The following is a 25,085-nucleotide window of genomic DNA, read 5'->3' as shown; positions in this document are numbered from 1 at the left end:
ACTTAATTTTTTCTGTATTGTTTCCATGTCTCCCACATTGATCTCAAATAGTATTATTTCAGTTTCCTTTTTCATAGGCACATTGCTCTCTCAGTCCTATAGACATCTGACTAGAAAGGCAAGATTAGTCTTCAATGACTCATTCAATTCACTGAACTAAAAACTAGATTCTAAAAAGCTGTGAGCTCCTTGAGAAGACAGGCTATTTCTTACTTATGTTTGTATCCCTACAGCGAAGCATATAGTATAAGTACTTAACATATAGTAAAAGTTCAATACTGTTGGGTGAATCAACTTGAGAAAAAAAATGAAGTTTTGCCTTACTGTGTTTTGTTTTTAACTGGTAGCTTTATGCTTTTAGTAAGCTTTTATTTTTAATAAATAGAAACTAGCCTAGTTATATTAATCCAAAGAGAAATCTAAAACAAAATTTTGTCTTGGAAATGTTCACTGCATACTTAGTTGGTGTTATTTCAAAAAAAATATTTCTCTTCATTATTACCAACCTTTTCCGATCTTTGCATACCACAACAGGAACTTTGGCGTGAAAATCAGATTCCACATCTATATATAATACTAATGAAAAAAAATAAACAAGATAATGTCAACTTCTCTCAAATATTTATTCTACAGTAAACATTAAGAAATAGTTTCCTTCTAAAAATCATTCACATTGCTTCTGTGGGATAATACAGACTTATCATTATGAGCATCAACCCAACAGAATCTCTTACCTCTCTTGGTGTCATTTGTTGTATATCACAAATCACAGGCACAATCCCAAATATTGTCCAAAAATTACAGTCACCTTAAGAAGAAAGGACTTAACATCTCTAATAAGTATATAATCGAGTCAAAGTTATTAAAAAAAAAAAAAGACTGATTAATCACCAAACTCTACCTCTGAAACTAATAAACACTATATGTTAATTAATTGAATTTAAATTTAAAAATTTTTTTAAAGGTGTGGGGAGCCTGAGTGGCACAGTGGGTTAAGCATCCAACTCTGTATTTCGGCTCAGATCATGAGCTCAGGGTCCTGGGATAGAGCCCCACATAACCCTCCAAGCTCAGTGAGGAATCTGCTTAAGATTCTCTCTCTTCCTCTCCTTCTGCCCCTCCCATTAGTGCTCTCTAATAAAATAAAATCTTAAAAAAAAAAAGAAAAAGAGAAAAGGTAATAATTTTTTAAAAGATTTTATTTATTTATTCATGAGAGACACAGAGAGAGAAAGAGAGAGAGAGACACAGGCAGAGGGAGAAAAAGGCTCCATGCAGGAAGCCCAATATGGGACTCGATCCTGGGACTTGGGGATCACACCCTGAGCCAAAGGCAGAAGTTCAACCGCTGAGCCACCCAGGCGTCCGGGTGGTAATAATTTTTTAATTAAACTGAATTTGTAAGCCCATATATGTGACTTACAATGATTCAGTCATGTATTTAAAATATGTTTGCTAGGTTGATACTGTCCACTGATTCTAAAGAAGTAAAAGCTATGGGCACCCCCGGTGGCGCAGCGGTTTAGCGCCGCCTGCAGCCCGGGGTCTGATCCTGGAGACCCAGGATCGAGTACCGCATTGGGCTCCCTGCATGGAGCTCGCTTCTCCCTCTACCTGTGTCTCTGCCTCTCAGTCTCGATCTCTCTCTGAATAAATAAATTAAAAAAAAAAAATCTTAAAAAAAAAAAGTAAAATCTCTAGATCTACCTCTTAGCTGTAATATGCTTTAAAATTTTTATGCAATAACAGTATTTATTAAGAAAGAAAATGATACTAAAAAAATCCCTTTACAAGATTAACTGGATCAAATCATTCCCTTAATAGCTAAGGAAAATGGCCAACAAGAACCTGACAAATAATGGAAAAATGATGGTGGGGGGGGGAGAGAGAGAGAGAGAGAGAGAGAGAGAGAGAAGGGAAGTTTAAAACAGACTATGAAGTCAATGACAGGGTAAGGCTAAGGTCAATAAGCTGTATCTTCTAAGTCAAACTGCAAATATTCTTGCCAGCTATTTATGATTCATAAAATTTAAGATAACGATAGTAATAGCAATCATAGTAGCAAGACCTTAACCTTAATAAGAAGTTATTATAAACTAAGCACTTCTAAACTGTGGCTTAGCCCACATCATTCTCACAACAATCTCCTTATCAAAAAGATACCATACACATATTGTGTCGTTTTACAAATGAGAAAACTGAAGCATTAACCCTTATATAATTTATCAAAGGATATAATCAATAAGTCGCAGAACTAAAATCTGAGCCTAGAAAGTCTGGCCCCGATCCTGAGTTCTTAAGACTACTTTTAACAAGAAAAGCAGTAACTTTTTTTAAAAAGGTATTTAATAATATTTAAAGTATTTAATAATATTTCATATTTACTTTAATAATATTCCATATTGTACTAAATGACCTAGGTCCTGGTTAGGACAACTGTCGTTTTAAAAAATTTTTATTTTAAAAAGTAGCTTTACCTATATGAATGTCCATTTTATACCAGAAGCAATCCAAACAAATAAGGCAGATATGAAAAACTTTTAGAAGGTATGATTTGGTTAATGTAATATAAATGATGAGATTAGATTAATATTAAGTGAGGGTAAGAAAACATATTTACTCAACGCGTGGACATATTTTTTCTCCAAGTCTCTTCCAAAATCATCCTTCATCAATGACCTCCTAACGATTATAGGTGTTCTATCTTTTATGCAAGGAATACCCATAATATTCAAAGCTAACATTTTTAAATTATCCGAAAGCAGTACTTTTTTTACATATCAACTTTAAATTACTTTTGATCTAATGACATATAAATTTTGTACCACACTTATTCAACAAGTACATAAGTATATGTAATATAATGACTCAAATATGCTATGAGTATTAGTTTAACTTGATTAGCCATATAGAAACATTACATATACCCTTAAAGATTTTTCTTTAGAAAGACAAATTAAAAAAGAAACTCACCACTTTTTTTTAAAATCCCAAGCACTTGTATCAGAAGATCTGGATGATTCATCTAAAAGATTTCAAATTAAATCAACACACTGATTTCAAAGTTCAAGCTACAAACTTTAGAGAGAATTCAATTTCATTAAATAATTAGATAAAATCATGCTCTGTATCTTAAAGTAATAAAAAAAAAGAAAGTGTTTTACTTTCTGTTAATGAACCTTGTTCATGGAAGTAGAATCAAATAATGTAATGCTATTATTCCATCAATATTCCTAGAATTAATAAGTTCTTAGTATGAGAAAAGATTCTGGAACTTCACAGCAAAACAAATGGGAAAGAAATTAGTTTACCAAATAAAGAGAAGTTGTTGAGAAAGGAAATTTAAGAGACACTGGTACTGCCAGCATTGTCAAGAGGCTGAGACATTACTTTAAATAACAAGCTTATCAAATGCTTATTTTAATATGTACTTTGCTATTTTTTAAGTATTTAATAATCATATACTAATCTTAAGTAAATGACCGTATCATATGAGAAATTAAAACATCAAATTTTCACATAAATGAAATGCTCTTTGAGCATTAAAATTATTCAAAAAAACCATAACACATGTCAACCGACTATTTGAAATGTTGCAAAGGTCAATAAATAATGTTAGCAGTGCTAGTTACTACTTATTTTAAAAGTACCCATAATGTACCATGCTACACAAATATGCCAATATACAGTATCTCATTTAATATAAAGTTATTATCCCTATCTTGGAAATTAAAAAACTTCAGTCTCAGAAAGGTCAAATAACTTGCTCATTGCAGCCAAGATTTGAATACAGATGTATGATTTCAAGGTTCTTTTACTTTCTATACTGCTTACTACAAGCAATAAACATTCAACATAATCAAACATATAGCATTTTCCTTTTTTACTGAATTCTTCTCTTTCCTTTTTCCTCTCCCTTATTTCTTTATTCCATCTATGTCTAACACCTAAGAGTTTCCAAAAGCAACCTTTAATTATGATCATAACACTCTACAAACCAGAATTTTATAGTCCCTCACACGTTCTAAAAAGATAATCAATTAAAAAATACCAAGTGCTAGTTAAGAATCACATAGAAAAAGGTTTTTCTACTTACCCTGGGAGGAAATTTTATATCTATATTAACATCACTATTTTTCAGAGCAAATTTAGTAAGAGATGAGCCATACAACCTAAGTGAACACTCTGGAAATAAAAGAAAAAATATCAAAGCATGAAACAGAGTACAAATAGGGGAAATTTTAAAAAAACAATGGTAGGAAAATTGCATTATTTTAATTCTGTGTCTTCCAATTCTTATTACAACATTTATAGAAGAATGACATCCTTTCTCTAACTGATCTAACAAAATAATAAAACTATTTCTCAGTTACAGAGTTCAGAGACAAGGAAGAAATTACTCATAAAAGTTCAGTGTTTAAACAAAATTTTAGAATAGTTCATTTAGAAATGACTAGAAGTTTAACATTTAATATGTAACAGGAAATAATGTACTAACCTAGATATACCTATTGTCATAAACTACCATTTATTTTTAATATTTCTATTTATGTTAAGAGGTAAATGGTAAAGGGATCATAGACACTCAATGCCAACATTCTTTAAAACTACAAAGTGAAGCCTAGTCACTTAACAAAAAAACAAAATCCTGTGGCTTTGAAGGGTTCATAGAATAAAATATATAGAATAATAACATAGAACTTTTTCAGACTATTGAATATATTATTTTAAAAATCATAATAAGGCAAATTTTAAAAAGATCTCATCAGAGAGAGCAAGTTGAAAAATAACATGATTGGAACTATTCAGGCAGGCAGGTGCAGTTTCTTACAAAGTGTGAGTTCATACTCATTTGTATATATAAAAGTCTACTTGTCAAGTTCACAAAAAGTCTGAAAGTCACTGAAGTCCTTAAAATCATAAAAATTTCATTTCTATTCTTAAAATAATAAATTATTTCTTTTTTTAAAACCATCTCTTTTTTTTAAAGTTTATTTAAGTAATCTCTACACCACATGTGGGGCTCTAACCCACAACCTCAAGATCAAGATGCACACATTCTTCCAACTGAGCCCCAGACAGGTGCCCCAATAACAAATTATTTCTGTATTTAATTTAAATTAGTATTCAGTGTTTTTTAGATAGAAGCTACATTATTACAGAAATAAGAGAAATGAAACGTTTTCCATTTTTAAATTTCAATTTTATATTCTTTCTTATAAATCTCATAACAAGTGAACACTTTGTCAAGTGTTCAATATCCTTTTGGTGGTGAGAAGTCTTATTAAATAGACATTTAAATTCAATATTGATGCAAAAAAAATCATAAGGGCTAAGCAAATATAATCTTTACATTAGTATCTACAATAAACCTGGCACAACTCCCCTTTATCCTCAAAACATAAGCTTTCTGTAAACAGCAGAGTCAAGAAGAAATAAAAGTGCAAATTTTACTTCTAACGATCCCATTTAAATTAATTTTTCCTCACCATCAGACAATAGGAATTTTTTTTTAAAGATTTTATTTATTTATTCATGGGGGGAGGGCGGGGCAGAGACACAGGCAGAGGGAGAAGCAGGCTCCATGCAGGGAGCCTGACATGGGACTCGATCCCGGGTCCCCAGGATCATGCCCTGGGCTGAAGGTAGCACTAAACGGCTGAGCCACCTGGGCTGCCCCAGACAATAGGAATCTTATTCAGTGACTACCTGGAATGTATATACTGAAAATAATATAACTAAAATGTCCATTCAGAAGGCAAAGATATTAAAAAATAATATTAAATATGACCTTTAAGAAATTTTCCTGTAACTGACATTTTAAAATTTTTTATTACAAAAATTATAATTCCCCATTTTCCCTTTCTGAAATATTTCCATAAAATCAGTTATAAAATAATTAAATTCATCTACTTCTAAGATGGAGAAACGAAGAGAAAGGAAAACACTAAGAAATTTACACTAAGTTCAACAGAAGCAAGTGGAAGAGTTGTACAATTTTAAAAATTAAGTATAAAGTATATTTGTACCTGGTAAAAATGTTGTTATAACCTTTGACATTTCCTCCACAATTTCCTGACGGACTCTGAGGTCATCATCTGTGATTCCGTGTTCTTTTGCTAATTCAATAACCGCAACACTTAAAGCAGCCAAGTGGGCAGGGGTAGGAGGTGGCAGAGAACGAAGCTCACTTTCTTCTTGTTTTTCCTATTAGTGTAACATTTAACAACATGAAAAAAAATGTTTCTATCTTATTATCCTTATATTTAGGGTAGAAAGACTACAAAAATGTATTAACAAATATTCACCTTCTATGTGCCTGATTCAAGACACCTAGGATATGGAAATAAACAAGACAAAAGAAATACCTGCCTTTCTAAGTACTGGAAGATTGAGGGGTGCTTTGGGGCATCTCCCATTAAACATTAAAAAAATAAAACTTGTTCTACTTTACTACCTGTATAAATTCTGAAATGCTACATCAAAGCCAAAATACTTTAAGTACAACACTTAGCTGCTTATTTTGTGGATAATTTTGTTACAGAAAAGGAACTGTTTTATATGCAGTAGAAAGTCTTGAATCCTCTCTGATCTGCTTATGGTATCATATTAAATGGTCACAGGAAAACATCCTAGACAATATCATCACATTTATTATACTGCCTACCATTTACATTTGATTTCTGTCATTTTACCCAATGCTAAGGTAAATGACTGTTCCCAAAAACCCTTGATTCTACTAAAAGTTTGAAAGCCAATTTAAACCAAAAAGCTAAAGAGGGACTGACTATATACTATATATACATAATGATTTTTAAAGATTAATTTTGTACTCTGATTTTTAAAAAACACATGTTAATTGTGAAAGTTACATAAAACAGTAAAATACAAAGTCATCCACTATCCAACATCATAGTATTTATATTTTAAAAAAAGATGTTATTTATTTGAAAGAGAGAGTGAGAGCGAGTAGGAGGAGGGAGGGGCAAAGGGAGAAAGACTCCCCACTGAGCACGGAGCCTGATGTGGGGCTTGATCCCAGGACTCCCTGAGATCATGACCTGAGCCAAAATCAAGAATCAAGTTAACCAACTGAGCCATCCAGACACCCCTTTATTTTTTACCATAACCAAGACCATACCATCCATTTCCTTAATGTTATAATGACAGCATTTTTTATTATCACATTTCAGTCAAGAGACATTCTCTTATTTTTTGAGACATAGCTCCCAACAGCTCTAAAAGTCAAAAGTAGTTTGTTCTCTCTTCTCTACCCCCAACAATATAGTTAAAGACCTGGAATGCCTGGGTGGCTCAGCAGTTGAGCGTCTGCCTTTAGCTCAGGGCCTGATCCCGGAGTCCCGGGATAGAGTCCCACATCAGGCTTCCTGCAAGGAGCCTGCTTCTCCCTCTGCCTGTGTCTCTGCCTCTCTGTGTGTGTGTGTGTCTCTCTCATGAATAAATAAATAAAATTTATATATAAAAAAACAAAAAACAAAGACTTTGGTTTATTTCTAATTTTATGCATTGTTACCATATTCAGTCTCAATAGAAGTTTATCTAAGACACAGAAAATCAAACATGAGGGTAAAACAACCTTATTTTTATAAATTTCTATGAATACTTCTGCGATCTTAATTATAATCTAAATCTTGGCTGAGTAAAGTTTTCAGAGCTATTTTTTTAGGATCCATCTAAGGTATTAATAGCAACACACTTAATAAAAACAATGATACAAGATTAACATGCAGCACAACTATTTTATATACGCAGAAATACCAAAAAATGCTCTGAATTATATTGCTAGATTTTCATGGAAATAAAGATAAAAGACAATCAATGAAAATACTCCTCTATCTATGCTATTTTTTAAAAAAGATTTTATTTATTTATTCATGAGAGACACACAGAGAGGGAGAGAGAGGGAGAGAGGCAAAGACGTAGGTAGAGGGAGAAACAGGCTTCATGCAGGGTGCCCAACGTGGGACTCGACCCCTGGTCTCCAGGATCACATCCTGGGCTGAAGGTGGCACTAAACCGCTGAGCCACTGTGGCTGCCCTCTATCTATTCTATTAATAAGCCTATCCTACTTCCCTTAAGGATACTATTCATCCAACAGTCTCATTGATATCCTCCTATCACTGATCATCCTCATCCATCCAATCATGAGGATGATCAATGAAGTCCTGCCCTATGTAACTTCATTCTAGTTACAGAAAATAGACAACAGATAAATAAATGTACACTATCACATCAGGTAAAGCTATGAAGAAAATCAAATAGGGTAAAAGACTACAGATTGATGGGCAGGGGTTTTTATTTTAGAATAGAGTAGACAAAGAAGGTCCCTCTAAATAAGTAATGTTTAGCAGAATTCTAAAACTGAAGGAGAGAGGCATTTAAATCTCTGGGGGAAGAGTATTCCAGATACAGAGAATACAAAGAAACATTAAATGCAAAGATTTGGAGGCAAGAAAGAACTTAATGTTAATCGAAGAGATCAATGTGGCTAAAGGGTTATTAGCTAAGGGGTGACTGGAAGGTGATAAGGCTGAAATGTTAACTAGAAGCCAAATATTGTTAGTTTCCTATTTTAAAAATTTCAATAGAAACTCAAAAGAAAATTAGCAAACCAGATGTAGTAAAATATTAAAGAGATTATATGCCATCACAAGTGCAATGTATTCCTGGAATGCAAAAATGGTTCAACATATAACAATCGATGTAATCACCACCTTAACAAAATGAAAGAAAAAAAATGATCATTTTGATCAATGCAAAGAAAGCATTCGATAAAATTCAACACCCTCTTGTGGTAAAAACAAAACAAAACACTCACCAAACTAAAAATTAAAAGAAACTACCTCAACATAATAAAGACCTATTTGAAAAACCCACAGCTAACATTGTACTCAGTGGTTAAAGACTGAAAGCTTTTTCTCTAAGATCAGTAACAAGGTAAGAATGCCCATTTTCATCATTTCTATTTAACATATTTATTAAGAGTGCCAGCCAGAAAAAGAAATAAAAAGCAACTAACTTGGATAGGAAGAAATAAAATTAACTCTATTCACTGATTGTTATCTAATATGTAAAAAACTCTAAAGATACCACAAAAAACCTGTTGGAACTAATAAACAAATTCAATAAAGTAGCAGGATACAAATCAATACACAAAAATGTTGCATTTCTATACACTAACAATAATCTGAAAAGGAAATTAAAATAATTCCAATTAAATATCCTCAAAAATAATACTTAGAAATTAACTTAGCCAAAGAGATGAATGACTTGTATACTAAAAACAACAAAATACTGCTTAAAGAAATGAAAGAAGACATGAACAAATAGAAAGATATCCCATGTTCATGGATTGGCAGGCTTAAAATTGTTAAGACAACAATACTACTCAAAGCAATCTACAGATTCAATGCAATTCCATCAAAACCCCTTTAACTTTTTTTTTGCACAAATAGGAATTGATCCGAAAGTTCACACAGAATCTCAAGGGACCCAAAATAACCAAAACAATCTTGAAAAAGAACACAGCCAGAAATTCACATTTCCTGATTTTGAAACTTACTATACAGAGCCATAGTAATCAAGACAGTATGGTACTGGCATAAAGACAGATGTATAGGCCAAGAGAATAAAACACAAAGCCCAGAATTAGACCCTCGTATATATGGTTAAATGATTTTTAATAAAGGTCTCAAGACCATTCAATGGCAAATGCACTGCCTTTCCCACAAATGGTGCTAGGAAAACTGGATACCCATAAGCAAAATGGACCCTTATTATTTTACACCATACATCAAAATTAACTGTGTATTCCGTATTTCTATAAATATTCTCAAGCTTTGTTCTGTAACAACATTAAAACACTGGAAGCTGTCCTTTTGGGTCTTGTCTTCAAAAATTCTTTAGTTGGGATGAGACTGCATTTAATTTCTATATATTCTCCACTCCTGAAATAAGATCTTTCTGACTACCCAATGCCCACGAAGTATGAGGTTTTCCAGTCTGGATAGTGAGAAGGTACTATTCTCAGCACTATGTAAGCATCAAGCACTATTCTAATTCCTTCAGATGATTCTTTCCCTGGCTTTAGGCAGCTGTCTCACATGTATGTACCAATCAGTACTGTGCTGAATACTGTCAGAGGACTGTCTTTATATCTATGGATTTCTTTCTATACAGCTTTCTCTTTTTTGTTATTATGTCCAACAAACTCTAGCCACCCTGGATTCCCTGAACTCAAGTTCATCTCCTCAACTCTGGGAGTTTATGAGGCTCCCCTTCCTATAATGCAGTATGGAAACTCTCTCAAACTGGAGTAATCATTGGGCTCATCTTATTTGCTTTCCATTCACTGCCTGTCCTTCATTGCCTGAAAACCATTGTTTTTTCCTTTGCTTTATTTAAGAGTAAGGTAAATCTAGTCCTTATTATTATAACGTCAACAAAGGCAGAAGTCCAATACAGCTGTTTCTAAGGGTTTTGGATTTTTTTTGGAATATTCTAAAATCACCTTATAATATATATAATGTCTATCAGCTTTCTTTTTAAGTTTCTTATTTAGAATTCCCTGAACTTCCTAGAATTAATGATTAGCTTCACTCAGCATTTCTTGAAATTTCTCAGTTATTATCTCATAAACTACCACCAACTTTGTCTTTGTTCTATTAAGTCTTCTGAAACTCTAATTAAATCAAAGTGATAACACTGATAAAATTTGAATTTCTTTTCCGAGTTCCTGATTTTCAATGCATTTTTTTCAAGAAAGATATACTAAGCACCTATTGTGTGTCAGACACTGTCCTAAGCAATACAGAAACAAAAATAAATAAGAAATGAAACCTGTCCTATGGAATATCGACGCCTAAAAGAGAAGAGAAAGCAGACACACACAATACAGTATATCAGGTTTTCTGATCAAGCTGCTCTGCAAGCAGAGAAGGAATACCTAATCCAGAATTGTTGGAAAGGTCAGGTAAAAGAGTATTTCTCAGAGAAAATATACAAGCAGAGACTTAGACACAAGTAGGAGATTATATAGCATTAATATTACCGCTTTGAGAGGGGCCTAGGTGGCAAAGTCGGTTGAGCATCTAATTCTTCGTTTCAGCTCAGGCTGTGATCTCAGGGTTATGGGATCAAGCTCTGAACTCAGCATGGAGTCTGCTTGGGATTCTCTCCCCCTCTCCCTCTGCCCCTCCCGCTTGTGCACACACATGCACTCCCTCTCAAATAAATCTTTAAAATATATTACCACTTTGAAAAAAAAACAAATAGCTAAAATACTAATAATTTCTTTAAAAAAATCATTCATATCTAGGTCTATGAAATTTTCTAATAAAAATAACCAAAAAATTATGAATTACCAAAGTCTAAAGATTATAAGGCCCTACATGGTATGGATTTCTCTAGCTTCATCTCACATCATTTCCTCCTATCTCTCTGTGCCCATCATGCTAGACTCTTTCAGTTCCTCATATGCCATGTCATCTTTTACCTTTTTGCCTTTTTTTTTTTTTTAATCTATCTGTTTGTTGTGAAAGAGTGTACCTATGCACATGCACAAGCAGGGTAAAGGGCAGAGGGAGAGAATTTCAAGCAGACTCCCTGCTGAGCACAGAGTTGACTCAGGCTCAATCACATGATCCATGAGATCATGAATTGAGCCAAAACAAAGAGTCAGATACTCAACCAACTGAGCCACCCAGGTGCCCTCATTTTGCGTTTTAAATTACCCCTTTCAGCCTTTCGAACTACCCATTCAAATGTCACTTTCTCAGAGAAACTATCCCTGTTGCAGACTAAGTAAAATATCCTTGTACATTTCCTTAGCACCACATTTCTCCCTTTAATAAAACTCATTATACTTAAATTCTTTTTCAGTGCATACCTTCACCAATACTTTAGAAACTCTGAGGGTAGGAACCACAACCATCTTATTCAACACTGCCTAGACCTAGCACATAAAAACTCAATAAATATCAACTGGACTGATTGCATTTGGCAGGGTTTTTTTTTTTAAGATTTTATTTAATATTTGAGAGAGAGAGCGAGAGAGCGAGCATGTGAGCATGAATAGGGGAGCTGGGGCAGAGGGAAAAGTAGACTCCTCATTGAGGAGAGAGCCCAACACAGGGCTCAATCCCAGGACCCCAAGATCATGACCCGATCCAAAAGCAGACATTTAACCAACTGAGCCACCTAGGGTAGGGGCCTGACAATTTTTTTTTTCTTTTTTAATTAAGATTTTATTTTTAAGTTACTTCTATACCAACATGGGACTCGAACTTACAACCAAGAGATCAAGAATCACATGTTCTACCAACTGAGCTGGCCAGGTGCCCCTATCTGCCAATTTTAAATTTAAGAATCAACACACTTTAGTATGAACAGACTGGTCTCTGAAAAGGTTCCCCTCCTGACTACCTAAGATAAGAAGGGCAATCACAGCTTTTAATGCTATCACTTCAGTTACTAATGTAAGATGGGACAAATACCCCATTTTTAGTTTTACAAATAAATGATATAGTTTTATCATTCAAAAAATGAATAAAATATTTTGTAAAAAAAACTCACCAAAATATTTTTCTTATGTCGTTTCTCCTTTATATGTTTATGAGCTCCCTGGATGTTTTCAATGTGAATTAAGCAAAGTTTGCATAGATACCGGCAATTGGTATATTCTGGTGAACGCTGAAACATTAAAAAATGTATTTTTTCAGAAAACAGAGAAGTAAATATTTGACCATATATATGAATTTTATAATTACACAAATATAAGAAAAATAAGCATTAAAGGAATAAATTTTTAATAAATAAACCAGCACTTATATACTCAAAAGATACTTGTCCTTTTCAAAATAGTCATCATAGGAGATCATATTCTCATTTCAAACAACATCATGATAATGCTAAATGTTTGATACTTTACTAATATAGTCTTTAGAATCTAATGTAGGATAAGAAAGTCAGTCTTATTAGTCTTATTCCAATGCTCTCCCAAAAACTAGTTTCAAACTTTGTCTTTTTAATTACTATAAATAATAAAATCCACCCTCAAATAGATTTCTAAAGAATGAATTGCAAACGTGGAAGAAAATTCCAAAAGCTGAGTTCTGAAACACTCCAATTGCAATCTCATGGGAATAAATGGGTAATCTCTTGAGGTAACTATTCTAAAGGGAATAACTCAGACACATAAAATTATCATAGTACTTTAGTCATACTTTATAAATCTATTCTTGAAATAATAATTAAAAAAAACTTCATAATTCCGAAGTGCCTATTATGTGCTAGGCACTATGGTAGCTGCTTCACATATAGTTTGTCATTTTAATACCTTTAATAATCCAATTAGCTTGATATAATCTTCATTCTCTAGATGTGAAAAGAAAAGTTCATACAGCCTGTAACTTTCACAAGGATATGGTATGTAAGTAGGAGATGCTGAATTTAAATTCATGTATATCTGAATCCAAAGCCAACTCTACCGATATGGTTAGAAAATGAAAAATTACAAAAACACAATAAATATACACTGAATTTTAAAACATTATTTCTAGTGCCTTATACTGCAATTTCTGAAATTACAGCAATGCTTAAATTTTTATCTCAGAGTGACCTTCAGTACGCTGCAACTCCTGACAAAAGGATTCTCTAACTTCATAATATCATTTTCTTTAAATGGAAACCTGCCCCAAATTTAGCAAAAGTCCTACCATAGACTAAAAATAATTATAGCCATCATTTATAAAGTATGTATTAATCTTAAAACCTTGTAATAATTTCCCCAATCTACTGGCAAAGCAATTAAATCTCAAAAATTAAATAATTTGTCTAAGACAACAAGCAAAAAGGAAAACAGTTCAATCCAGTCATTTCAATTTGTAGTGTAAAAATTCTTTCACTATTTGCAATGACATGGATGGAGCTAGAGTATTATGCTAAGCGAAAGAAGGTCAGTCAGAGAAAGACCAATATCATACGGTTTCAGTCCTGTGTGGAACTTAAGAAACAAATAAATGAGCAAAGCGGGGGAAGAAAGAAAGAGTAGTAAACCAAAAAACCAAGTTTGTCAAGAGAACACAAGGTAAGTGGGGGGATGGGTAACCATCAGGGATGGGTTAAATAGGTGATGGAGATCAAGGAAGGCACTTGTGATGAGTACCTGGTAGTGTACAGAAGTCCTGAATCACTGTATTGTACGTGTGAAACTAATATTACACTGTATATTAACTAACTGGAATTTAAATAAAAACTTAAAAAAAAAAAACTAAAAAATTTTCAAATCTGTCCTTATTAAAGAATGAATTAAGCCCTTGCAGAAACTCCTATCTCTTAATTTCTAGCCACAACTAGTACTTAATTCCCTAAATATTTTCTGAGCTCATACTGTATGTCAAACATTTGTCTAGGAACTAAGGAACATATAGCATAAACAAAACAAATCAAAATCCGTATTCATAATTTACAATCTACTATACAGAGACATGTAATAAACAAACAAATGCACAAATAAATAGGAATATGGTGCAGGGGTGTCAACTACTTTTTAAAAAAGGATCATCAGAGATGCCTGTGTGGCTCAGTGGTTGAGCATCTGCCTTTGGCTCAGATCATGATCCTGGGGTCCTGGGATCGAGCCCCACATCAGGCTCCACACGGGGAGCCTGCTTTTCTGCCTATGTCTCTGCCTGCCTCTCTGTGTCTCTCATGAATAAATATATCTTAAAAAAAAAAAAAAAGAAGATTAAAAAGGATCACTTAAGGATCACTGATAAATTAAATTCCAAGTAGAAGCAAATGTTAATGCTAAGACCCTTGTCACTTTCACCACTCTTTTTGAACCAAGCCAACATAATTTCTTTTCAAGATCAATGTAGTACACCATAATGGCAATAAGCTCTTCCTGCTTCTATTCTTAAAGGAATCAGGAAGGTAAGTAATCCCTTTAAAATATGGATTAAATCTTAATTCTCTACCCAAAACCTTCACTGTCTTCCTCTCATACTTGGAATAAAAACCAGAGTCCTCTTAAGGGGCCCTGTGACATGGCCCTCATTACCACTCAGAGCTAGTCATATACTAGGTTTTTTGCAGTTTCTCAAGACATATTAGCATATTCCTACCTTAGAGTCTTAGCATTAACATTTATTTCTACTTGGAATGTCTCTTCCCAATTCCCACATAGGTCAATCCTTCATGTTCTTTAAATTTATTTATTTATGAAAACATAAATACAGAACACTGAAAGTCATAAATATTGATGAGATTATAAAGGGAGTCAGGAAATCACTCATATAAGTTTTTTAATTGTAAAATATTGGCAGATAAGGACTTGTCCAGATTCTTTTGGTAAGAAGTGTATTTTAACATGAATGGGGAGTCAGAAGGCTTGAAATGACATCTCAATTGACTTTGGATAAATCTCTAACACCAAAAACTGCTTCTATATAACCTTAAAATGAGTAATAAAAATTGCTCTATGTGGTAAAATAACTCAATTCTACAAGTAGCTGATCTTTAGTGCTTAAACACACTATACAAAGAACTTTTACTTGTATTTTTTATTTTTTTCAAGATTTACTTATTATTCATGAGAGACAGAGAGAGGGGGGCGGGGCACAGACACAGGCAGAAGGAGAAGCAGGCTCCATATAGGAAGCCTGACGTGAAACTCAATCCTGGTCTCTGGGAACATGCCTTGAGCCAAAGGCAGATGCTCAACCGCTGAGCCACCCAGGCATCCCAACTTTTACTTGTATTAACGTATTTAATCCTCATAACAGTCAATGAGCTAGGTGTTAAATTTTTAGCAACATTTTATTTTCTATTTTTTTTTAAGATTTTTTATTTATTTACTCATGAGAGACAGAGAGAGAGAGAGAGAGGCAGAGACACCGGAGGAGGGAGAAGCAGGCTCCATGCAGGGATCCCGATGTGGGATTCGATCCCGGGTCTCCAGGATCACACCCTGGGCCGAAGGCAGGCACTAAACCGCTGAGCCACCCGGGCTGCCCTTTTAGCAACATTTTAATGATGAGGTTACTGAAGTTTAATTAAAGAGATTAAAGAACTTATCTGCTATCCAACCACTTAAGTGGCAGAGGTAGACCCAGTTGACTCCAAAACCTATAAACTTAACCACTAAGCAAACCACCTCTAATTATTAACCAACTACTACATCCAAGGTACTATATTAAGCACAATAGCAAAGAACAAAAATGTTCTCACAACATCATGAAGCTTCTATTTTCACAGAAGAGACCCATGAAAAATGCATAAACAAATGCTTTAAAATTCCTTCATCATGGTTATATTTTATTTTACCCTTAAACACACACACTAATAACTTTTTTAAAGTTTCTGCAGACCAGCTAGAATAAAGATCGCTGGGCATGGAAATTCTAAGTATTTCCTAATCAATATTTAACACTAACTATAGGGAAATTTATCCTTCTGATCTAATAGCTTAGATTCTTAGATTCTTTGGTATAGTTTAAAAACCTGTATCTTTATTTATCAATCAGATAATCTATGGATACCTACCTATGAACAAAAGGACCTGATAAAATCAAAAGCAAATAGTTAAGAATATTCTTAATGAGTATCTAAAGTTGGTAGAGAAAAAATGTTAATTAAGAGTACACTAAACTGGGATGCCTGGGTGGCTCAGTGGTTGAGCATCTGCCTTTGGCTCAGGGCGTGATCCCAGTGTCCTGGGATCAAGTCCTGCATTGGGCTCCTTGCAGGGAGCCTGCTTCTCCCTCTACCTGTGTCCCTGCCTCTCTCTGTGTGTCTCTCATGAATAAACAAACAAAATCTTAAAAAAAAAAAAAAAAAAAGAGTACACTAAACTGAAAATAAAGAGGTTTTAGAGGACTGAGAAACAAAGTGCCAGAAACAAGAGATTATAGACATCTACGCTAGGATTGGCACACTCATTTTATATCATTGCTGCTTAAATTCAAATAAAAAAGTATTTTCCATGCTCCCAAACTTTTCTTTTACACCAAGCCATTCTTTCCTACCACCATCAAATATCCATTCCACTCCAATATCTTTCATCTCCGAAGAACTGATCTTTTGTGCTTTGTATTCTAACCCATCCAGTCCCCTACTTATTCTTAAAATATTTTTCACATTTCCCTTATACATGCTGTATAATTCACCTGCACCAGCCTTCCCCAATTCACCTAGTAAACTCCTACGCCTTCAGATTCAGTTCCAATGTCACCTCCTTATAAAGCATTCTCCAAACTGATGCCTCTATATCCCAACTCGTTGATCACTCTTTTGTCTAAGATTTCAGGCAATACTTTCTTATTACTATTATTTGCTTACATGTTTTTCTCTAATTAGCAAACTCCTAGAAAAGCAGTATCATGTTTTTAGAAATGCCACACATTCCCAATTCAACTTATCATTAGATCATGGCACATGAATAGCACTCAATATTTATCTTAACAATACACAGATCCAGAATAGCTACTAATTCCAGACTCAGGAAAGAGAAAGTGAGGAATGAGAGAACTAATAAGTAAAATAGTAAACTGCAAAAAAGACTTTCTTCTAACTCGGACCTTTGGAGACTAGCTATACAACCTAAATTCTCTTCCTTATTATGGGCCTCTACCTTTTGATATTCCTTTCTATTTTCACAAGATGACTATTCTGTCAAAAGTTCTATTAATAACTCAGGATTGCCTTCTTCAACCTAGATACCATCTCATTTTCCTAAACTCTATAAAATTATATCATTTCTTTCATTTCTTATTTGTCAAGAATGATGACCTATTTCCTTATATACATACTCACAAATATCCCAAATTTTTTTATGAACAGATTGATTTATGATTATTTCCTTTAATACCTAGCAGTGTTTTTATTAAGGCAACGAATATGTACTTCTAAGCTAAGAAATTAATTAGGACTCAGGAACAAGATACTAATGGCTAGAACAATTCTGAATACATAAGAGATATTCAGTAAATGGGAGACAAAAGAGGAAAGTAGTGGAGAAAAAACAAGGAGAAAAGTGAGTGCAGTATATCATATAATATTTGCTAATTTATTTGTCACTCCAAATGGACTGTTCACTTCTGATTCACCAACTGCCATTTTCATCAATATATCCCAGTGTAGTACTTAGAACATAACAAGCACTCATTTATGTTTTGATAAGTGAATAAATCAGAGGTCAGCAAATTTCTTCTATCAAGGGACAGAGTAATATTTTGATAAATCTCTTATACTTTGGTAAACAGCAAATATTTTATGCTTTGCAAGCTATATGCTCTCTGGAGCAAATAACTACTCACTCAATTCAACTCTGCCATGGTAGCATGAAAGCAGTCATAGACAGCAGGTAAACAAATGGGCATGGCTATGTATCAATACAATTTTGCTTACAAAAACCAAGCACTACACTTATTTTACACAATTTTAAAAACACAAAGCACATAAACAAAAAGGCAAAAATAAGAGGGTAGGCCATAGTTTGTTGATCCCTGGAATGAATCAATGAGATCAGACTCACAGACATAAGGATTAGCTAAACAAAGGGAGAGAAGAAAGGAAGAGAGAAGGAAGGAAAGAGGGAAGCAAGGAAAAACAAATGCTATCTCTGCCTTAGTAATTAAAGAAAAAGAGCTGTACTTGGCAAAGAAAAGTTATGAAACATGCATATTCATCCAAGTAACTAAAATGACATAATATACTTTTTCAAGTCGAAAGATGTGATCTCTTTCTAAGCGTTCTTCTGCTTGTTTCAAGCCTAGCCTCTGCTCAGGTGTCAATGCAGATTCATCTATCACAGTAGCATTTTCTAAATAGTCCATCTCTGAAGAGTTTTCTTTATTAGAGTCATCATTCTTCATTTTACCTAGAAAAGGAAGCAATCAGTTACCATCAGAAGTGATAAATTTAAAAAATTTTAATGGAAAATAATTTATACATATACAGGAAAAATATTCTTGCCTTACACTTTCCTTAGCTGTACAAGTTGGAATACTTAGGTAAAATACAAGTATGAGATATACATGGTATCAAAACTCACAAAGAAAAATCTATTTCGATGGGCCAAATGCCTATCTTCCTTGTTCTTCCAATCTATCGAGACAAATAGGACTAAGGCTGATTACACAAGGCTAACATAACAACCATGTTGTAAAATCTCTGAATTCTGAAGTGTGATAAAAAGTTATTTTAAGTCTCAAAGGCTGGTCACTAAAATCACTTTAATGACTTCATCACTATATACACTAGCAGCTAAAAGAACATATATCTTTAGACCACAAACCCACATCAAGCACCTCTCTGTTTTCAAAGAACTCAGAATACCTCTACCACATCAGTATTTTTTCTTTGCTTCTCTGCCTAACTAGATTGCAATCTCTTCAAGGCATAGACTGTGTGCTACCATCTTTTCATTTCCAGCACCTAGCATTATGGGACTGGCATACGGTAGGCTCCACTATCAATGTAATTTTTTTAAATGCAAACTGAATTATGTTATTCTCTTGCTTAACATACTTAAAAAGCTTTCAAAGAGTTCAGGATAAAGTTTAAACTCTAGCATATTATATGCCATCCTTTCCTTCATGAAGGCAGTAAACAGAATAACTACAACATCCTACCATAACACTTTTAACTTCATTCATACCAAATGTGCTGGAATGGATCACTGCTACTTCAAGTTTCAATGCCTTTTATATATGCTGTTCCTTCCATTATTAAGACTATCCTCACTTCAACTAGTAATGTTTACCTGTCCTGCAAAATTCAGTTTAGGCTAAAACCATTTCAAAGACAGTCTGATATTTTTTATACAGCTGACACATGAGTAATATTAAGGCTTAGGATGTCAAAATCTGCATATAACTTTTTACTGCCCAAAATCTTAACTATTAATAGCCTACTGTTGACAAATAGCCTTAATAGTAACATAAACAAGTCGACACATATTTTGTACATTATATATATAATTATATATGTATTATGTGTATAATTATATAATTATATATATATATTATATTCTTACAATAAAGTAAGCTAGAAAAAAGAAATTCTTATCAAGAAAATTATTAAGGAAAAAAAAAAAGAAAACTATTAAGGGGCTGTCTGGGTGGCTCAGTCAGTTAAGTGCCCAACTCTTGATCTCAGTTCAGATCATAATCTCAGGAGATCAGGTCTTGCATCGGGCTCTGTGCGGAGTATGGAGCCTGCTTAAGGGTCTGTCTTGTTTTCTCTCTCTGTTCCTTCCCCCCACAAAAAAAGAAAATCATAAGAGAAAATACATTTACAGTAACATAATGTATTTATTTTAAAAAGAAAACCAGGGGTTTCTGGCTGGCTCAGTCAGTAGACCATGTGACTCTTGATCTCAGGGTTTTAAGTTCAAGCCCCACTTTGGGTATAGAGATTACTTAAAAAAATAATAATTTAAAAAATTTTTATTTTCTTACCTATTGCCCTTTTTAAAATTTTTTAAAACTTAAAAAAATTCACACACAGGGCAGCCCTGGTGGCTCAGGGGCTTAGTGCCGCCTTCAGCCCAGGGTATGATCCTGGAGACTGGGGATCGAGTCCCAGGTCAGGCTCCCTGGATGGAGCCTGCTTCTCCGCCTCCCTGTGTCTCTGCCCTCTCTCTCTGTGTGTCTCTCATGAATAAATAAATAAAATCTTAAAAAAAAAAATCCACATAAGTGAACCTGTGCAGTTCAAAAACTGTTGTTCAACTATACAACTGCAGTCTCATAGCACTTGCTATTATCTCACATTTGCGTATTACTATAATTTGTATTCATATATCTATCTTCTACCTTAGATGATGGATTCCTTGATGGTAATGACTAGGTTTTATTTAACTTTTCATTTTCAGATTTTAATACCTAGGCCAGAGATGATACAATCGAAGTGTTGAACAAATAAATTAATGTGGATGTATCTAAAAACACTGTTTAAGTAAATGCTCATAGACAACCAAAAGATCTCTCCTCTACCTTCAAAAGCCAACTAACTACATGCAATGTACAAGAACCATGACAGTCTATTCTACCTTTTGATAGCACTAATTTTTCACGCAAAGAAGAAATGGTATGCCTCTGGAAATGATGTGTTTTCTACCACAAGGGCACTGAAGTCTCTGGAATCATATGGCAAACTCTTAGGTAAAGATGTTATAAGAAGGATTCAAAGATCAGAATTACTGTCAGGTAAACACTGATGCACAATGAGCAATTTGCAATGATGTCCTAGTATTTGGAAAAATAATTTAGTTTCTTAGTAGCCATTTTATGATGGAAATATTAAAAAAAGGTAAAATCCTCGTTTTATTTCTACATTTCATGAAAAAGGATAGTAGCAAGAAAACAATATACTAAAAAAAAAATATTCTAACCCTCTTTTCCTTTTTTTTTTTTTTTTTAAGATTTTTATTTATTTATTCATAGAGACAGAGAGAGAGAGGCAGAGACACAGGCAGAGGGAGAAGCAGGCTCCATACAGGGAGCCTGACGTGGGACACGATCCAGGGTCTCCAGGATCACACCCCGGGCTGCAGGCGGCGCTAAACCGCTGCGCCACCTCAGCTGCCCCCTCTTCTCTTTTTTATATGTACAATTCACCCAGCATAACAAGGCAACTAACATCAATTCCTGTAAAACTGTCATTTCTGCCAATATAATTATAGAAAGCTATATATCTTTCTTTAAAAGACAGAAAAACAAAATTATTTAATTTTCTGAAATCAATATCAATATAAAATAACATTAGGAAGAATTTCCCAACTTTTTTTTCCATAGAACTTTAGTCCCATGAGATACTAATACTCTCACAAGAGTTGAAAATAGGTATTCAAAAACCCATACATAAATGTTCATAGCAACACTATTTACAACAGTCAAAGGTGGAAAAAACCCAAACCAAACATCCAATCACTGATAAATAAACAGAATGTGGCATATCCATATAGCAGAACGTAATTCAACTGTCTTAGCCCAGGTAGCCATAATAAAATACCAGAGACTAGGTGGCTTAAGCAACAGGAATTTATTTTCTCACAGTTCTAGAGGCAGGAAAAGTCCAAAATCAGGGTGCCAGCAGGGTTGGTTCTGATTAGAGCTCTCTGTGAATTGTAGACAGTTGCTTTCTTGCTGTGTCCTCATGAGGCCATTCCTTAGTGCATACAGAGAGACAGAGCTCTCCCTCTTTTTTTCAATCCTATTGGATTAGGACCCCACCCTTATGACCTCATTTAATCTTAATTATCTCCTAAAACCTCTTATCTCCAAATAAAATCACACTAGGAGTTAAGGCTTCAGCATATGTACTTTTTAAGGGGACCAATTCAGTCTACACTATTAGCCTTAAAAAGAAGTACTGATGTGTATATATACTATAACACAAATGAACCTTGAAAACATGATGCTTAATAAGGAAGCCAGACATGAAAAAAAATCATATATTACATAATTCTATTTCTAGGAGATACCAAGAATAGGTAAATATATAAAACCAGAAAGTGTAATTAGTGGTTGTCAGAGGATGATGGAGGGAGGGAAAATGGGAGTGAATTTTTTTTTTCAAAACCTGAGCTGAGACCAAAAGTTCGATGCCAGGGACTCCTAGTAGGTCAGTGGTTGAGAGTCAGCCTTTGGCTCAGGGCGTGACCCCAGGGTCCTGGGATCGAGTCCTGCATCGGGATCCCCACAGGTAGCCTGCTTCTCCCTCTGCCTATGTCTTTGCTTTTCTCTGTGTCTCTCATGAATAAATAGATAAAATCTTTTCAAAAAAAAGTTGGACATTTAACCAACTGAACCACTCAGGTGCCCCAAGGGGACTGAATCTTAATGGGTAACAGATTTCCTTTTGGGGTGATGAAAAAATTCTGCAATGAGATAGTGGTGATAGTTGTAAAACACTATAAATGTACTTAATGCCACTGAATTATAAACTCTAAAATGGTTAAGATAGTAATTCCTGTATGATTCAGCAATTCCACCCCAAAACATGTTATCAAGTGAAAACATACATACACACATAAACTTAAAAAAAAAAAAACATTCATAGCAGCATTATTCATAAGAAAAGGATAGAAACGATTCAAATATCAATGGATAAAAGGATTAAAAAAATGTGATATATCCATACAATGGAATTCAGCAATAAAAAGGAGTAAGGTACATGGATGAATTTTGAAAGCACTGTGCAGGGGTGCCTACGTGGCTCAGTCAGTTAAGCATCCGACTCTTGATTTTGGTTAAGGTCATGATCTCAGGGTCATGAGATCAAGCCCTGTATCAAGCTCCACAATGGGCACAGAGCCTGCTTAAAATTTTCTCTCCTTCTCCCTCTACCCCTCTCTCTGTCGTCCTCCTTCTCTAAAAAGGGGGGGGGGGGGTGTTCGGTTGCTCAGTCGGTTGGACATCCATCTGACTCTTGGTTTGGGCTCAGGTCATGATCTCAGGGTTGAGGAATAGGGTCCCACTTTGGGCTCTGAGCTCAGCACCTAGTCAGCTTAGGATTCTCTCCCTGTCCCTCCTCCATGCCCCTTCCCCTGTTTAAAGACACACATGCTCTCTCTCTCCCTCTCTTTCTCAAATAAAAACAAAACAAAAACCAAAAAACCTATTGTGCTAAGCGAAAAAAGCCAAACACAAAAGGCCACATATTGTATGATTCCATTTACATAAAATAGGCAAATCTATAGAGACAGAAAGTAGATTAGTGACTTCTTTTTTTAGTGGGGGAAGGGGAGAAGGAGAGAGAGAATCTTTTTTTTCTCCCAGTGAAAGCATTATCAAGGATTTATTTTTTTAATTTTTTAATTTTTTTTATTGGAGTTCAATTTGCCAACATATAGCATAACATCCAGTGCTCATCCTGCCAACTGCCCCCCATCAGTGCTCATCACCAAGTCACCCCAACCCCCCACTCACCTCCCTTTCCACTACCCCTTGTTCGTTTCCCAGAGTTAGGTGTCTCTCATGTTTTGTCACCCTCACTGATATTTTCACTCATTTTAGCAGGTTCCACACCTAGCGTTTAGCCCAATGCAGGGCTGATCTCACAACCCTGAGATCACAATCTAACCAAAACTCAAGTGTCAGAGCCTCAATCAACTGAGCCCCTGAGTAGTGACTCTAATGGGTATAGTTACTTTTGCAGAAATGAAAATTTTCAGGTAGTAGACAGTGACAATATCTACACAACTTTATGAATATGGTACTAAAAACCACCAAATTATGTTTCTACTCTTTTTTTCTTTGAGAGTACATGCAGGCAAATAGGGAAGGGGAGGGGGCGGGGGTGGGGGAAGGGGGGGGGATGTGCAGGAGAGGAAGAGAATCCTAAGCAGACTCCATGCTGAGCAAGGAGCCCAAAGCAGAGTTCGATCTCAAGACCCTGACATGATGATCTGAGCCGAAATCAAGAGTCACTTATCCAACTAAGCCACCCAGGCAGGTACCCTAAACTGTATGCTGTTAAATGAGAAATTTTGGCATGTGAATTATATCTCAATAAAGCTATTATATAAAAAGATAGGGGCACCTAGATGGCTCAGTCACTTGAATGTCCAACTCCTGATCCCAGTTCAGGTCTTGATCTCAGGATCCTGAGTTTAAGCCCTGCATTGGGCTCCACACTGGGTGTGGAATATACTTAAAAAATTAATAACAGCAGTGCCCCAGGTGGTGCAGTCAGTTGGAGACCAACTCTTGGTTTGGACTCAGGTTATGATCTCGAGATTGTGAGATAAAGCCACACACTGGGTTCCCTGCTCAACACAGAACCTGCTTGAGATTCTCTCTCCACCTCCCCCTCATGTGTGTGCACACACATGTGCTAAATCTTTAAAAATTAATAACAAAAATTTTTTTAAAGTAAGAACAATTTTAAATATGACAGTGATAAAGACAATGGAGAAAAATTAAACCGGCAAAAAGAATTATAAATTTTAGATAAAGGATCCAGCAAAACCCTCACTGAGAAGGTGAAGAAGGGTAAGAGAGCAAGCCATATGGACATCTTGGGGATGAATGTTCCAGGCAGAGGAAAAAGTAAA

General features: G+C 34.7%; 1 protein-coding gene across 20 annotated transcripts in view; it reads right to left on the bottom strand.

The window, feature by feature from the left end:
- TUT4 (terminal uridylyl transferase 4) overlaps positions 1-25,085 on the bottom strand; it is a 133,630-nt gene that overhangs the window by 75,778 nt on the left and 32,767 nt on the right. For all 20 annotated transcript variants that reach the window (XR_012005454.1, XR_012005452.1, XR_012005453.1 and 17 more), the window contains 6 exons: positions 18,739-18,902; positions 12,596-12,712; positions 6,030-6,207; positions 4,097-4,185; positions 2,974-3,025; positions 507-576 (listed from right to left, as the gene is read on the bottom strand). Coding sequence is in view for 15 of the 20 variants with exons in the window: in XM_072772081.1 (XP_072628182.1) it covers positions 507-576; positions 2,974-3,025; positions 4,097-4,185; positions 6,030-6,207; positions 12,596-12,712; positions 18,739-18,902 (670 nt within the window). In the remaining 5 variants the exon portion in view is untranslated. The remainder of the gene's footprint in view (positions 1-506; positions 577-2,973; positions 3,026-4,096; positions 4,186-6,029; positions 6,208-12,595; positions 12,713-18,738; positions 18,903-25,085) is intronic.

The sequence above is a fragment of the Canis lupus genome, chromosome 13 (assembly GCF_048164855.1).
Source record: "Canis lupus baileyi chromosome 13, mCanLup2.hap1, whole genome shotgun sequence".
NCBI classification, from domain to species: domain Eukaryota; kingdom Metazoa; phylum Chordata; class Mammalia; order Carnivora; family Canidae; genus Canis; species Canis lupus.
This window is presented reverse-complemented; position numbering and strand designations above follow the sequence as displayed.